The sequence below is a fragment of the Carcharodon carcharias genome, chromosome 3 (genome assembly GCF_017639515.1).
Source record: "Carcharodon carcharias isolate sCarCar2 chromosome 3, sCarCar2.pri, whole genome shotgun sequence".
NCBI classification, from domain to species: Eukaryota; Metazoa; Chordata; class Chondrichthyes; order Lamniformes; family Lamnidae; genus Carcharodon; species Carcharodon carcharias.
Window position 1 is genome coordinate 156,684,467 of NC_054469.1, and position 14,647 is coordinate 156,699,113.

The window sequence follows — 14,647 nt, forward strand, 5'->3', positions numbered from 1 at the left end:
GCATTGGCTACGGTCCGCGTAGACTCCTCCACCACTGACACCAAGCCAAGCACAGCCTCATGTATCTCCACCAGATGGCCCCGCACACCCAGCCGCATCTCATGAGTTGGCCGCATTGTGGACAACTCCAGAGGCTCATCATCAGCCACGGACTGAGCATGTGCCTGGGCCCCTGCAGTCCTCTGACTGCTGCGCAATGGGCACTCTCTGTCTACGCCAGCTCCTCCAGTGACTGTGAAGTGCCCTCACCGCTGTGCCCCGGGACACTAGCCGAAGACTTCATGCCCACCGAGGTGACAGTATCTGTGCTGTTTCCTGCCTGACAGGGATGGTGTGACGCTGGTGATGTTGACACTTCATGGCTCTCAGGTGTCAGAGGGGGCCCCTGCTGTTCTGGGTCCCGGCCCTGCACTGCTGATGCTGAAAGGAAGAGTAAAGAAATTTGATCAATTAGTGTGCAGAAAATGTCAATGTACATGCCTGTCCCCCAGATCATCATACGCTCATCATTCCACATGCAATGGGCAAGCCATGTTGGTAATGTCACTCACCCAACAATCAGCGCTACCATTGCTGTAGGGAGACTACTGGTGACGTGAGTGCTAGCCACACATACCTGCTCGTGGAACCTCAGCCTCTCCGGCTCCAGTGGACCTGGGTGCATGGCGTCTCTCTAGGTCGAGGGCCTGCTGCTCGAAGCTGCTAAGCAGCACTACCTGGGCTGGCCGACCGCCTGTCCTCACCTGCTTGGCAGTGTTGTCAGAATTCTTCTCCTGGAAATGAGAAAAGAAAATTAATAAGTGATACTTATACCATGAATCTCCTTGCGGCCGGCCTATCCCAAGCCCAGTTGGCCATTGCAGGGGTCCAATGCACCCTTACCCTGCTGCTGCCGAACACTCACACAAATTTGCCAGGTGTGTCCTTGTCACCGCCCACCCCCTTGGCTTCATGCTGCCTTCATCACACTTGGGAGCACACAATTTAACCTGCCTTAGCAAGGAGGCACAATGACGTGGAAAGCAGAGAGCAGCAGATCGATCTGTTCCACGCCACCTTGAAGACCCTTTCCCACCATGTTGTCACCCTGACTTCCACATGTCTGGAGTTCGAGCACTGCGCCTGGGTGCAGATCCTCCAGTTGCCCCCACCACAGTCATGTGGGTCTTAGTCTACCACATGCTGTGTGTGCTGAGCCCATCTCATCACTACCCTCTCAGGCTGTCCAACGCACATGGAATATCTGCTGGCCTGCCCAGCTAAGGACACATGCCGTCAATGGCTCATTGTTTTCAGGCCAGTCGGACATGGGTGGGGCGCCGGGGGAAAAGCTTACATGTTGGCTGAAGTGAAGGATGCCCACACGCTACTCACTCTTCCTTTGCGCAGTATGTCATTAAACCGCTTGCGGCACTGGATCCATGAGCGCAACACCACGTCGTGGGAGCTCTTGACCTCCGCTACCTCCTCCCACGCATGTTTGGTCAAGTGGGGTGGCCTCCTCCTCCTGTCCTGGAGGACAAGCACCTCCCGCCGTGCTGCCACCTCCTCGAGGAGGGCAGCAAGGCACTCGTCAGAAAACCTGGGCGTACATGGACCCACCCACCTTACCCTCCTGCATGGCCCGCCTGGATATGACTTGGCCCCAACCTCTGGCCATGTAAAGCAGCCTTGGAGAGGCTGCAGCTTGGCCTTTAAACAGGCCACCGGGTCGCCATTGCTGATCCGCCACCGTCCGCCCACTCCTGCTGTCCCCGGGAGCTGGTAAACAAGCTGGGTAGGCTTTATTTGGCCCGCCTGCGTAAAATGGCAGTGCAGTGCAGATTGCCAGCGGCCTGCCCGACATGGGGAAAATTCTCCCCCATTGGTTGTGAGATCGCATAGCTCTATCTATCACAAGCTGTTTCTGTTATTTCACAAATATGCTGTCCTGCATTGTAGCTTCATCAGGTTGGCACTTCATTTTTAATTATGCCTGGTGACACTCATGGCATGCTCTCCTGAACTCCTCGTTGAACCAGGGTTGTCCCCGGCTTGATGGTAATGATAGAGTGAGGGATATGCCCGATCTTGAGGTTGTGGTTGAATAAAATTCTGCTGCGGCTGATGGCCTGCAATCCCTCTTGGATGTCCAGTTTTGAGCTGTTCTGGATTTATTCCATTTAGCATTACCACTGGTGGCACTGCCCTGATGCACAAAAGGATGATGATGGATCGGGTCTGGGGCATTGGCTGTAAAGTATGATTCAGTGAGTGTGACTCTGTCGGGCTGTTGCTTGACTTTTCTGTGGGAGAGTTCTTCCAATTTTGGTACAAGTTTCCAGATGTTATTGAGGAAGACTTTGCAGGGCTTTGGTTGTGCCTTTGTTGTGTCCACTGCCTAGGTCAATGCTGGGTGATCTAGTCTGGTTTTAATCATTTTAGGCTTTTTTTGAGGCAGTTTAATATGGCTGGCTTGCTAGGCCATTTCAGAGGGCAGTTAGGCTCACATAGGCTAGGCAGGGTAAGGACTGCAGATTTCATTACCTAACAGTCATTCGTGAACAAAGTTGTTTTTTTTAAACGATGATCTAATAGTTTCATTGTTGACATTGAGCTTTTTATTCCAGACTTGTTTATATTAACTAAATTAAAATTCCCTGGCTGACGTGGTGGGTTTTGAACCCTTATCTGTGGATTATTGGTCCAAGCCTCTGGATTAGTAGCCCAGTAACACAACCACTATGCCACCATAAACATATTGTATTCTGTATCCATGTAGTAACCAAATAAGAGTAACTATCAATATCATACTGATATCAGGGTTTTAACATGTTGGAAAAGGTAAATTTCTTTGTCATCTTCCTGTTAACACAACTAATTTTAACTTAGTTTGTTTGATTCTTGAGTGAGTTAGTATGCGCCTTTCTTGCATCTTTTAATGATTAGATCAGTAGACAGACAATTATAAGTAAACTGTTCGTCTATCCCCTGAAAGAACAGTGGCAGAAGAAAATCCTGAAAATGATTTAAATTGTTTTCGGTAATAATTCAATTTCTTATTAGGCTTTAGTGAAGTTAAAAAGAAACTTGAAATATCACCGCTGCTAATGACCATTCACAATCCATGATACAGGTGGGGACAACTCAGCAGTGAATTCTGATAGACCTCACTCTAAATAAACTTCTATCAGTAGTGCTTTGCATTTGTAGGATTTTTTTTGTTAATATGTCACAATATCTTGGAAATTGAACATTAAGAAGTTGTTCACACTTCCACAATTATTTCTGTGTAAATGAAGTCAGGAGCTCCGTAATGTACTGATTAGGACTATCTTTGATAAATTATTTGACCTACATGCTTTCATTAATCTAGGAGCATTAATATCTATTTTATATATTTATCAGCACCTTACTACAATCAAATAATGGTGCTCTTAATTTTTGTAGCAAATTTCAGCAATTTTTTTTTTGCAGACATTGTTCAGCAATCAGAAGAATCTTGCAAACAAAGAAGAAATAAATGCTAAAAGTGACGCTTCAAAAAAGTTGTCAGAAGCTTCCAAGAAGATGTCTGTGGAGAGAGTTTATCAGAAGAAAACACAGCTGGAACATATCCTCCTCCGCCCTGACTCGTACATTGGCTCTGTGGAACCTGTAACCCAGGTGAGATACTTTTTAACATATTTTCCTGTGGCATTCATTGCATGTTGAATTGAAATAAGTCAGTGGTATTCTTTTAATTATTTTAGTGAAGACTCAATTTCCAGTTTCTAATAGGTTCAGATGTTGTATTAGCTTTTAAAATGTTTTTTTTTCTCCTATAGTGGCAGCCATTGAGATCTTGGTGATTTCTGATCACCCCACTTTCATTTCACAACCTTGTGGTGCCTAGGTTAAACAGCATGACATTGCAGCATTAGATGGCTAGGGCAGGTGTAACAAGCAGGTGTAACAGGTCTGTTACATACTTTAAATGAAAGTGACTTTTTCATTTTAAGGCACTTTAAGTTAAAAGGCTAAAACAATTTAAGACATAATAGGGCCTTTAACTCAAGTATAACTGGTGTTAATGGCTATAAGGTCATAAGACGTAGGAGCAGAAATAGGCCATTCGGCCGATTGAGTCTGCTCTGCCATTCAATGAGATCATGGCTGATCTGATAACCCTCAACTCCACTTTCCAGCCTTTTCCCCATAACCCTTGATTCCCTTATTGATTAAAAATCTGTCTATCTCAGCCTTGAATATACTTAATGACCCAGCCTCTACAGCCCTCTGCGGCAAAAAATTCCACTGACTGATTACCCTTTGAGAGAAGAAATTTCTCCTCTATGTTTTAAATGGGCGCCCCCTTACTCTGAGATTATGCCCTCTAGTCCTAGATTCTCCCGCAAGAGGAAACAACCTCTCAGCATCTACCCTGTCAAGCCCCCTAAGAATCTTATATGTTTCAGTAAGATCGCCTCTCGTTCTTCTAAACTCCCCAATGAGTAGAGGCCCAACCAACTCAATCTCTCCTCATAAGAAAATCCCTCCATTCCCAGGATCAACATAGTGAACCTTCTCTGCACTGTCTTCAATGCCAGTATATATTTTCTTAGATAAGGGGACCAAAATTTTTCTAAGTGTTGTCTAACTAGTGCCTTGTATAGTTTTAGCAAGACTTCCCTATTTTTATACTCCATTCCCTTTGAAATAAAGGCCAACATTCCATTTGCCTTCCCTATTAGCTGTTGAACATGTATGTTAGCTTTTTGCACAAAGGACTCATGCACAAGGACTCCCAAATCTACCTGTGCTGCAGCCTTCTTCTATTTAAATGATATACAGCTCCTCTACTCTTCCTGCCAGAGTACATTACCTGACATTTTTCCATATTATATTCCATCTGCTAAGTTTTTGCCCACTCACTTAACCTGTCTGTATCCCTCTGTAGACTCCTTGTGTCATCCTCACCACTTGCCTTCCGACCTTTTTTTGTGTCGTTCACAAACTTGGCGATACTACATTCACTTCCCTCATCTAAGTTATTAATGTATATTGTAAATAATTGAGGCCCCAACACTAATCCCTGTGGCACTCCACTAGTTTCAGGTTGCCATCCTGAAAATGCCCCCCTTATCCCAACTCTCTGGGGAGAATTTTCTCCCCTTCCGGGGGGCTGTACAGGGGCAGGCGCGCAGCTGATCAGCGCCCCCGATCAATTGGGCGCCGCCGTTTTACATGGGTGGGCCAATTAAGGCCCATCTAGCGTGACACACGTACTGAGCGCTCCCTGTGCAGGTGGGGGTGAGGGGAGGGGAGGGGAGTGTTGCCTGAGTCAGGGAGTGCACTCTTTTGCACATGCACGTGAAAGAGCGCAGAAATCTCCCTGAGGCTTTCACGTATAAAACATTGAATAAAGGTAAAAAAAAATTTAAGGACATGTTCCCTTATGTGAAACTGTCACATGAGCTGGGACATGCCCACTAATTTTATTAAGAATTTTTCAAACACTTTAAAAATCTTCATGAAACCTCATCACACCTGTGGATGAGGTTCCATGAAAAAGGCCAAGGCCACCTGGGCTCTTCGCCTGGCCGCCAACCTTAAGGTTGGATGGGCAGCTCAGCTAATTGCTTTATTGGCTTTTTAAATGGTCTTAATAGGCCTTTGACAAATCAGCTGTGCACCCGCCAAACTAAAAATCTAAATGACGCATGCTTGATGTCACTGCACGTCATTTTACGCCTCGGTGAGCCAAAGATTCTACCCTCTATCTTCTATTAGTTAGCCAGTCCTCTATCCATGCTAATATACTACCCCTAACACTCTTATCTTATCTCAGCTCTTATCTTATTAAGTAGCCTTATGTGTGGTACCTTACAAGCACCTTTTCAAAATCCAAAAATATTATATCTACTGGTTCTGCTTTGGCTATCCTGCTTGTTATCTCCACAAACAATTCTAATAAATGTGTTAGATTTTCCCTTCATGAAGCCAAGTTGACTTTGCTTGATTAGATTATGTATTTCCAAATGCTTTGCTTTAAAATCTTTTATAATAGACTCCAACATTTTCCCAATGACAAATGTTAAGCCAACTGGCCTATAGTTACCTGTTTATCGTCTCCCTTTTTTGAGTAAGAGTATTACATTGGCCGTTCTCCAGCCCTTTGAGACTTTTCTAGAATCTAAGGATTTTTGGAAGATTAGTGTCCACTATTTGTGTAGCTACTTCCCTTAACGTCCTAGGATGCAACCCATCAGGTCCAGGGGATTATCGGCCTTTAGCCCCATTAGTTTCCCTAGTACTTTTTCTCTGGTGATAGTTATTGTATTTATTTCCTTCTCCCCCCTTTTTCCCCTTGATTATTTCGTATTTTTGGAATGCAATAACAAGAATGCAAGTATCTTCCAATGTGAAAACTGAAGCAAAGTACTTATTCAACTCCTCTGCCATTTCCTCGCTCCCCATTATTATTTCCCCAGCCTCATTCTCTAAAGGGCCTATGTTAACTTTGGCCTCTGTCTTTTTTATATGTTTAAGGAAGGTTTTACTGCCCCTTTTTATATTACTTGCTAGTTTACCCTCAACGTGATTTTCTCCCTCTTTAATATTTTTGGTTATCTTTTGGTGGTTTTAAAATTTTCCCAATCCTCTGGTTTACCACAAATCTTTGCCACATTGTATGTTTTTTCTTTCAATTTGATACTGACCTTAACTTTCTTGATTAACCATGGTTGGTTTATCCCTTCCTTGAATCCTTCTTTCTCACTTTGTTGAGAGTCATGAACTATTTTCTTAAATGTCTACCATTGTTCATCAAACGCCTTTTCTGCTTTCACAGTCCACTGCATACAACTCTGCCCTCATTCCCTTGTAATTGCCCTTCAGCACAGTTGTTTCTGATCCAAGTTTCTCACCATCAAACTGAATGCCAAATTCTACCATATTATGGTCACTATTTCCTAGGGGATCTTTTACTCAGCTCATTTATTAAACCTGCCTCATTACACATCACCAGATCCAAAATAGCCTGATCCCTGGGGCGGGGGGCGGGGGGTGGGGGGAGAAGAATCTCTAAGTGATTCCCTGCACGAAAGAACGCAGCGATCGGCCTCAGGGAGATTTGCTTCAGTGTTAAACTTTTAAATAAAGGATTTTTAAACTTTTGAAACATGTCCCCTTCATGAGCTGGGACACGTTAATGAAATTTTGTAAAAAAAAACTTTACTGATTTTTTTAAAACACTTCATGAAACCTCATCCTGCCCATGTATGAGGTTCCATGAGAAAAGCATAGGCCGCCTGACTCTTCGCCTGCCCGCCAACCTTAAGGTTGGATGGGCAGCTCATTTAATTGTTTTAATTTAGTTTTTAACAGGCCTTAATAGACCTTTGACAGTTTGGTGGGCACGCAGCCAACTTGGCCGCCAAACTGACAATCTAAATGATGCGTGGTGACGTCGGGATGCACACCCGACGTCACTGTGTGTCATTTTACGTGTCAGTGAGTGGACCCCGCCCCTCCTGCTTGCCGACAGGAAAATGCTGCCCCATGTCTCCATAATGGCTATAAGATCATACCCATGAATCTCTATTTGTGCCATTAATACATTTACTTTGTTCCGAATACTATGTGCATTTAAGTAAAGGGCCATTTATTTTGCCCTTGTACCATTTTTTCCCCCCTTTGACCCTAATTGCGGCTGTTTTTTTAATGTTTGTACGCTCTGTCCCTTCCGGTCACACTCTGGGTATCATTACCTAAATAGCTGCCCTGCAAGGCTGCCATAACCTCTTGTTTTGTAAGCCTACGTATCCCCTTCCCTACTACAGTCCTAGTTATTTGGTTCGCCAGGACACTGATCCCAGCATGGTTCAAGTGAAGCCTGTCCCACCGGAACAGCTCCCTTCTACCCCAGTACTGGTGCTAGTGCCCCATGAACTGAAACCCATTCCTCCCACACCAATCTCTTAGCCACACATTGAGCTCCTTGACTTTATTTACCCTATGCCAGTTTGCCCATGGCTCAGGTAGCAATCCTGAGATTATTACCTTGGAGGTTCTGCTTTTTAACATAGCTCCTAACTGTTGAAATTCTTTCAGCAGAACCTCCTTTCTAGTCCTATCAATGTCTTTAGTACCAACAAGGACGACAACAACTGGATCCTTCTCCTCCCACTCCAAGTTCTTCTCCAGCCCTGAGGAGATGTCCTTAACACTGGCACCGGGCAAGTAACACAGCCTTTGAGACTCACGCTCATGGCTACAGAGAACAGCGTCTATCCCCCTAATGATACTGTTCCCTATCACTCTCCCATTTCCTCTCCCCACTTGAATGGTTCCCTGTACCATGGTGCCGTGGTCAGTTTGCTCATCCTCCCTGCGGTCCCTGCTCTCATCACATAGCTTGCAAGAACCTTGTAACTGTTGGACAGTTGCAGGGGCCACACCTGCTTCACCTGCAGTCACACCCTTCTGTCCCTGATCACAGACTAAATTTGAATCACCTAATCTGAGGCGCCTGACCGCCTCCTGGAACAAAGTGTCCAGGTAGCTTTCCCCCTCCCTGATGTGGTGTAATGTCTGCAGCTCAGACTCCAGCTTCTTAACTCGGATCCGAAGTGCCTCGAGCTGCAAACACTTGGTACAGATGTGTTCACTCTTGATCACCTTGGTGTCCAGCAGTCCCCACATGCTGTAGCAGCAACACATCACCCATCCTGCCAATGCTATTGTATTTTATTCAATTAATTAATTACTCTAGCATCCCCACTCTTCACACTTTATTATAATTTTTTTGTACACACTAGTATCGATCTTATACTTAGCAAGCTATCTTTAAGAAAAACTAAAGACCTTACTTTTACTTTAAAGATAGAAATACTCACCAATCCTACTCACCAGTCAGCTGCTCTCCGCACTCTTTTCCCTCTCACGCTCTTGAACGGTCTCACACTCTTCTCTCACTGTTAAAGGCCCTGCTCTCATACCCTCTCGCTGTAAATGACCATGCTGCTTCTCTCGCTGTAAATAACTGTGCTATTTCTCTCACACTCTCTCTCTCTAAATGACCATGCTGCTTCTCTCGCACTCTCTCGCTGTAAATAACTATGCTATTTCTCTTACACTCTCTCTCTAAATGTTCACACTGTTTCTCTCTCACTCTCTCCCTGTAAATTACCACGCTGTTTCTGTATAAGGTTCCATATTCTGATCCACTCAACTATGTCTGACTTCACTTAGCACGGGTCTAGGGCCATGTGGTGTATTTCACTTGCCAAGCAAGGATATAGGTACAGACAAAGTCTCACATGATGTGATATTAGTGTCTTACATATTGAGTTAATTGATTAATATACTTTGATTCCTTGATAATTGCACATAACTAAACTAAAACTAGTTATTAAACATTGGTTTTCCTACATATGGATATAATCACAAAAAGAAAAATGGGTACATTTTAATGTGCCATGCTACTTATCTCAAATTATAAATTACTTTTTCTCAGAGCTTTGTAAAGATAGCCTATCTCTACACAAAGTTAGGAAGGACAAAACCTATAGGAGAGAATTTTCCCCCCATTAGGGGCGTTGTGCAGGGGTGGGCGCAGGCGGGCGCGGACTCGATTGACGCCCCCGATTGGATCCACACCGCCATTTTATGTGGACGGGCCAATTAAGGCCCGCCCAGCATAAGGTGCACCCGGAGCACTGAGTGCTCCCTTTGCGGGTGGGGTGGGGGGTGGTTCCCTAAGTCAGGAGTGCGCTCTTTTGCACATGAGCATTAAAGAGCGTAGAAATCTCCCTGAGGCACAGAGGTGCCTCAGGGAGATAACTTTTAAGTTTTAAAAATTTGAATTAAAATTTTAAGACAGTGTCACATGAGCTGGAACATGGCAAAGAACTTTACTGGAAACATTTATTTAATTTATAAACCCTTCATGAAAACTCATCCTGCCCGTGGATGATGGTCCATGAAAAATGCGAAGGCTACCTGGTCTCTTCGTCTGCCCGCCAACCTTAAGGTTGGAGGGCAGCTTTCTCAATAGGGTCAATTAGTTAATTAATGGCCAACTCAGCTGCGTGCCTGCTGAATTGAAAATCTAAATGCCGCTCAGTGATGTCGGGACACATGCCCGATGTCGCCCCACATCATTTTATGCCTCGGCGAGTGGGCCCCGCCCCTGTGGAGCCGAAGATTCAGCCCGTAGTTGTATTTTTAGATGGTTTTATTTTTCCAGTGGACATAGTTTGAAAATTTCAAATAGCCAGCATTATGCTTTGCTAGTATCTTAGCGAAATTCAACTCTTACTGTCACGGATGCTTTAAAGAGTGTTACTTTAAGTTGCCCATAAACATTGTGTGTGCATGTTTTACTCATGCAGTGAGAAAATTTATTTTTATTTAAAAAGGAAAAGGTTAGTTTATTTCACTGTACTGCTCTGGAAGTTACCTAAGAGAAGATAAAGTTACTGAACATACACAAAGATTAGTTACGAATTAAGATATAATACTTAATGTAAATCAAGATTAGTCCATATTTGGTGCAATCCTGGTATGTTTTGAAGTTGTTGCGTTGTCTGATGTGAAGGTCTTGAGGTTGTGGAGTTGTTCTCTACAGCTGTGATGACATCCACTGCTGAATTGCCAGAGGTTGCTTTCACATGTGAGCTTAGTAGATGGAATCAAGGTTTACATGGAGGAGGGAAGATTCCTTACTTCTGTTCTGCAGGTGTGGCACTTTTAGCTACCCAGTTATTTTACAACAGACCAGTGGCTATTTTTAGATGCCTTTCTCTGTGTTTCCCTGAATTGAAGCATTTTCAATATGGTTTTCTCAGCTTGCTGTTCATTTTGTGCGGGCCAAGATGCCCACTGTTATGATGTGATCTGTACAAAATGCCAAGTCATCTCGCAAATAAGGCATCAACACTTTTAACAACCCTTCTCCTACCTGTGGTTCTTAGCTTTTGTCCTGACCAAGGCACAATTTACATTCTTACAATGAGGCGTCAATAAAAGTTTGTTATCCCTTGGACGAGAATACAGTGAATCATAATTAAATTAAGGATTGACTTTTGTCCTCAGAAGTGTAAACCCAGTTTGAAATCCATAATTCTATCTGGTAGCCTGGAGCCATTTTGACAACCATTTTTAAACTCTGTCCAAGTTTTTTAAAAAAAATGTGAGCATCAGAATAGTTTTTCTAAAAGTTTGTTATATTATAACTGTACACAGTCAACAGTAAAAGCATGAAAATTTCACGCCACTTTATTGAAATCCTATTGTCACCATTGACCACCATAGTGATCAGTTCTGATCAGTACACAAACATATGAATTGCATGCACCATTCCTGTATCCTTCCAGTGTTGTGAGAAATAGATTTTTCAAAAATATTTTTGGGGAATGTTGTGTTATTCTGTGGAAAAGGCTGTGTGTGTGTGTGTTATTTAATTAAGCTGGGCAGAGATTAATAGGAGACAGGCTGTCTGGGGGGGGTGGGGTTTAAAACATGAAAAAGTTAGAGGTAACAAAAACAGAATTACCTGGAAAAACTCAGCAGGTCTGGCAGCATCGGCGGAGAAGAAAAGAGTTGACGTTTCGAGTCCTCATGACCCTTCGACAGAACTAGAGGTGTTAGGTTTGGGGTACAGGTGAATAAGTTAGATTTAACATTTGTATTTTTAGATAAGTTGAGACTTTGTTTGAATATTGAAGGGGAGTCAGAAGTGCCAAGAAACATGTTTGCACCTTGCAGGAGTTCCATAGATGAACAGAAGTGGGGATATTATATTTTATTGACCCAAAAAGAAAGATAAGATGGAAACATGAAAGACCTTATATTTGGAAGGATTTGAGTTTCAAAGAGTTATCAAAACAATGGAACCTAAGATGAAAGGGGAAAAAAGGTATTTAAGAGTTCCTGTGGTGAGCCTAGGGGCTCTGTAGCTGTTTGAGCTTTTGTGCTGTTGAATTGGAGTTGTGAGATATAGCAGCTGGAGCTCTGAGCTGAGAGAGGTTGCAGTTTGAATCAACCATCCAGTTAGGCCAGAAAAGTTTTGGGCTGCAAAAAAACAGTTTCTGAAGTTTTATTTTTCACAGTAGATTGGAAGAAAGTTACAGGTCATGTGGTATGCCTTTATTGAAGCTAAAGCAGTTTGCCTTGGGTAATACTACTGGATTTTTATAATTAAACACCTATAAGGGAGTGTCGCCTGGAAGGTGTTTACTTGTGGGTCTGACCAGTTAGAGAGTCTTTTTGGGGTAATGTTTTGTAAGACTAATCTTAACTGTGTATCTGTAATCTTGTATGCTTAAGTTTTCTTTTATTCTTGTTAATAAAATTTTTACTTTTAACTTTTAAAATCGCAAAAATGTCACTGGACTTCTTACTGTTGAGATCAGTATGTCCCCTTCTTCTTTTCAGAATGCCAAAAAAAGGTCTGGCCCATGAGCCAAGTTTCCCTCTGGGATTTGATTTGCGCAGCAATTAACATTGGCTATGGCTATAACAGTGTCATTCCAGTTTATTTCAAAGCAAAGCTGGCACCAATATTAGTGACCATGAAACTACTGGGTTGTGGTAAAAGCTCATCTGGTTCACTACCATGCCTTAAGGCAGGAAGTCTGCTGTTCTTACCCAGACTGGCCTATCAGTGACTTCAGACCCACAACAATACAGTTGACTCTAAATTGTCCTTTGAAATGGCCTAGCAAGTTACTCATTTTTATTAAATACTAGTAACCATACATGACAAAGGTATGCCAGCCTAATTGACACTACAAAGACCACGTCACTAACTTCCGGTGACTTTTGCCAAAATTGGGAGAGCTGCCCTTCAGACTAGTCAAGCAACAGCCTAACATGGTTATACTCTTAGAATCATATCTTTCAGCCAATATACCAGGCATCTCCAACACTATTCCTGGGTATGTCCTATCCCACTGCCGCCCAGTAGAGGTGATGGCACAGTGGTTTACAGTAGGAGGGGTGTGCCTCTGGGAGTCTTTACCATTGACTCTGAACCCCATGAAACCTTATGGCATCAAGTCAAAGAATGGAAAGGAAATCTCCTGATAGCCACCTACTGCACTTCCTCAGCTGATGAATCAGTATTCCTCCATGTTGAACACCACTTAGAGGCGCTGAGGATCGCAGAGGCACAGAATGTACACTAGGTGGTGAATTTCAATATCCATCACCAAGAGGCTCTGTGGCACCTGAATACTACTGAGGAATGTAGGTGGCAGACTAGACTAGCGGTAGGTGCTGAGAGAATCAACACAAAGCAAAAACCTGCTGAATTCATTATCAATCTGCCTGTTGCAGATGCATCTTTCCTGACAGTACTTTTAGGAGTTACCATTGCACAGTATTTGTGGAGAACAAGTTCCGCCATCACATTGAGAACACCCTTCATCATATTATCTGGCATGGATGACGATGGATTCTTCTGTCTCTTCGACAGATGGCATCTGATGAGGCATCGTTCTGCATTATAATGACCATCATGAAATGATCAGAAGACCCCGGTCATATTTTCAGGGGAGCCATGTTTGTGCAGCACCTTCCACAGGCATTCACGGTTTTCTGCGTCAAAGGCCTTGGTCAGGTCAACGAACACTATGTTGAAGTCCTTGTCTTGCTTTGGGACTTTTCTTGAATTTGAAAGATCATGTTGACCGTTCCTTGTCCAGCATGAAAGTTGCACTGTGATTCTAGGTACGCTGAATCTGTAAGATAAGTGATAATCCTGTCGCAAATAACCCTTGCAAGATTTTTTTCCTGCCGTGGGGAGAAAAGAGAAACTAAAAATTCCATATACAGACATAAGACAAATGAAGAGATGCTTGAAAGTGCTAGAGCAAAAAGAATTTTGAAAGTGACATCCAGAAAAGAAAATGTCAGTGTGTCAGCTATTTTATCAAGTATCTCTTTTAGAGGGCAAAGTGGAGGCAGAAGAAAGGGGGGTTGACCTAGGTGTAGTTGGATGATGGATGTCACCAAGTGGTTGTAGACAAGCTACAGTGGATGTGTGAGGATGGTGCAAGACAGACAAGCGTCACCTACCATGACAGCAGATCTCCTGGTAGGAGTAACTACAAGAAGCAGCAGAAGAGAAGTGAAGTACTAGAAATTGTCATGGATTCGCTTCCCTTCCATTTCTACAGGTGAGTTATGCAGGAATGAGAAATCTCCACCATTTGGTGGACTTCTAATATTGGAGTTTTGGAAATCCGCCATTTTACATATGCATCCTGACCTTCGGGGCTGTTACGGGGCCCAAAAATAATCGCAATTCTTGTCAGTCAGTGAGAGGGGGATCTGATTGCAGAGTTGTAATTGGAGGAGCAGCATGCACTAGAGAGACAGAGCTGCTCCTCCAATCATAAGTTCTTTGGCTCTCCCATCTCGTTGCTTCAGCTCCTCTAATCACGGGTTTCCTCCAGCTTTTGCTATCCCTTCAGAAACCGATTCTATGATTGGAGGAGCAGCAAGGGCGGGAGACAGAGGACCTGTGATTGGAGCAGTTATTCTGGCTGGTCCCACAGCTGCTATGCAGGAGACTTTCAGTTATGCTCTCCCACTGGCAATGGCTGAACTAGGGACTTTGCTGTCCTGCTCTTGTTCCCCCCACTCTTTGGGCACCTTGCACCTGTTGTGCAGCTCCATC

General features: G+C 43.6%; 1 protein-coding gene across 3 annotated transcripts in view; it reads left to right on the forward strand.

The window, feature by feature from the left end:
• Positions 1-14,647, forward strand: part of LOC121276160 (DNA topoisomerase 2-beta-like) — a 257,905-nt gene that overhangs the window by 63,454 nt on the left and 179,804 nt on the right. For all 3 annotated transcript variants that reach the window (XM_041184227.1, XM_041184228.1, XM_041184226.1), the window contains exon 2: positions 3,457-3,645. In XM_041184227.1, the coding sequence (XP_041040161.1) occupies positions 3,457-3,645 (189 nt within the window). The remainder of the gene's footprint in view (positions 1-3,456; positions 3,646-14,647) is intronic.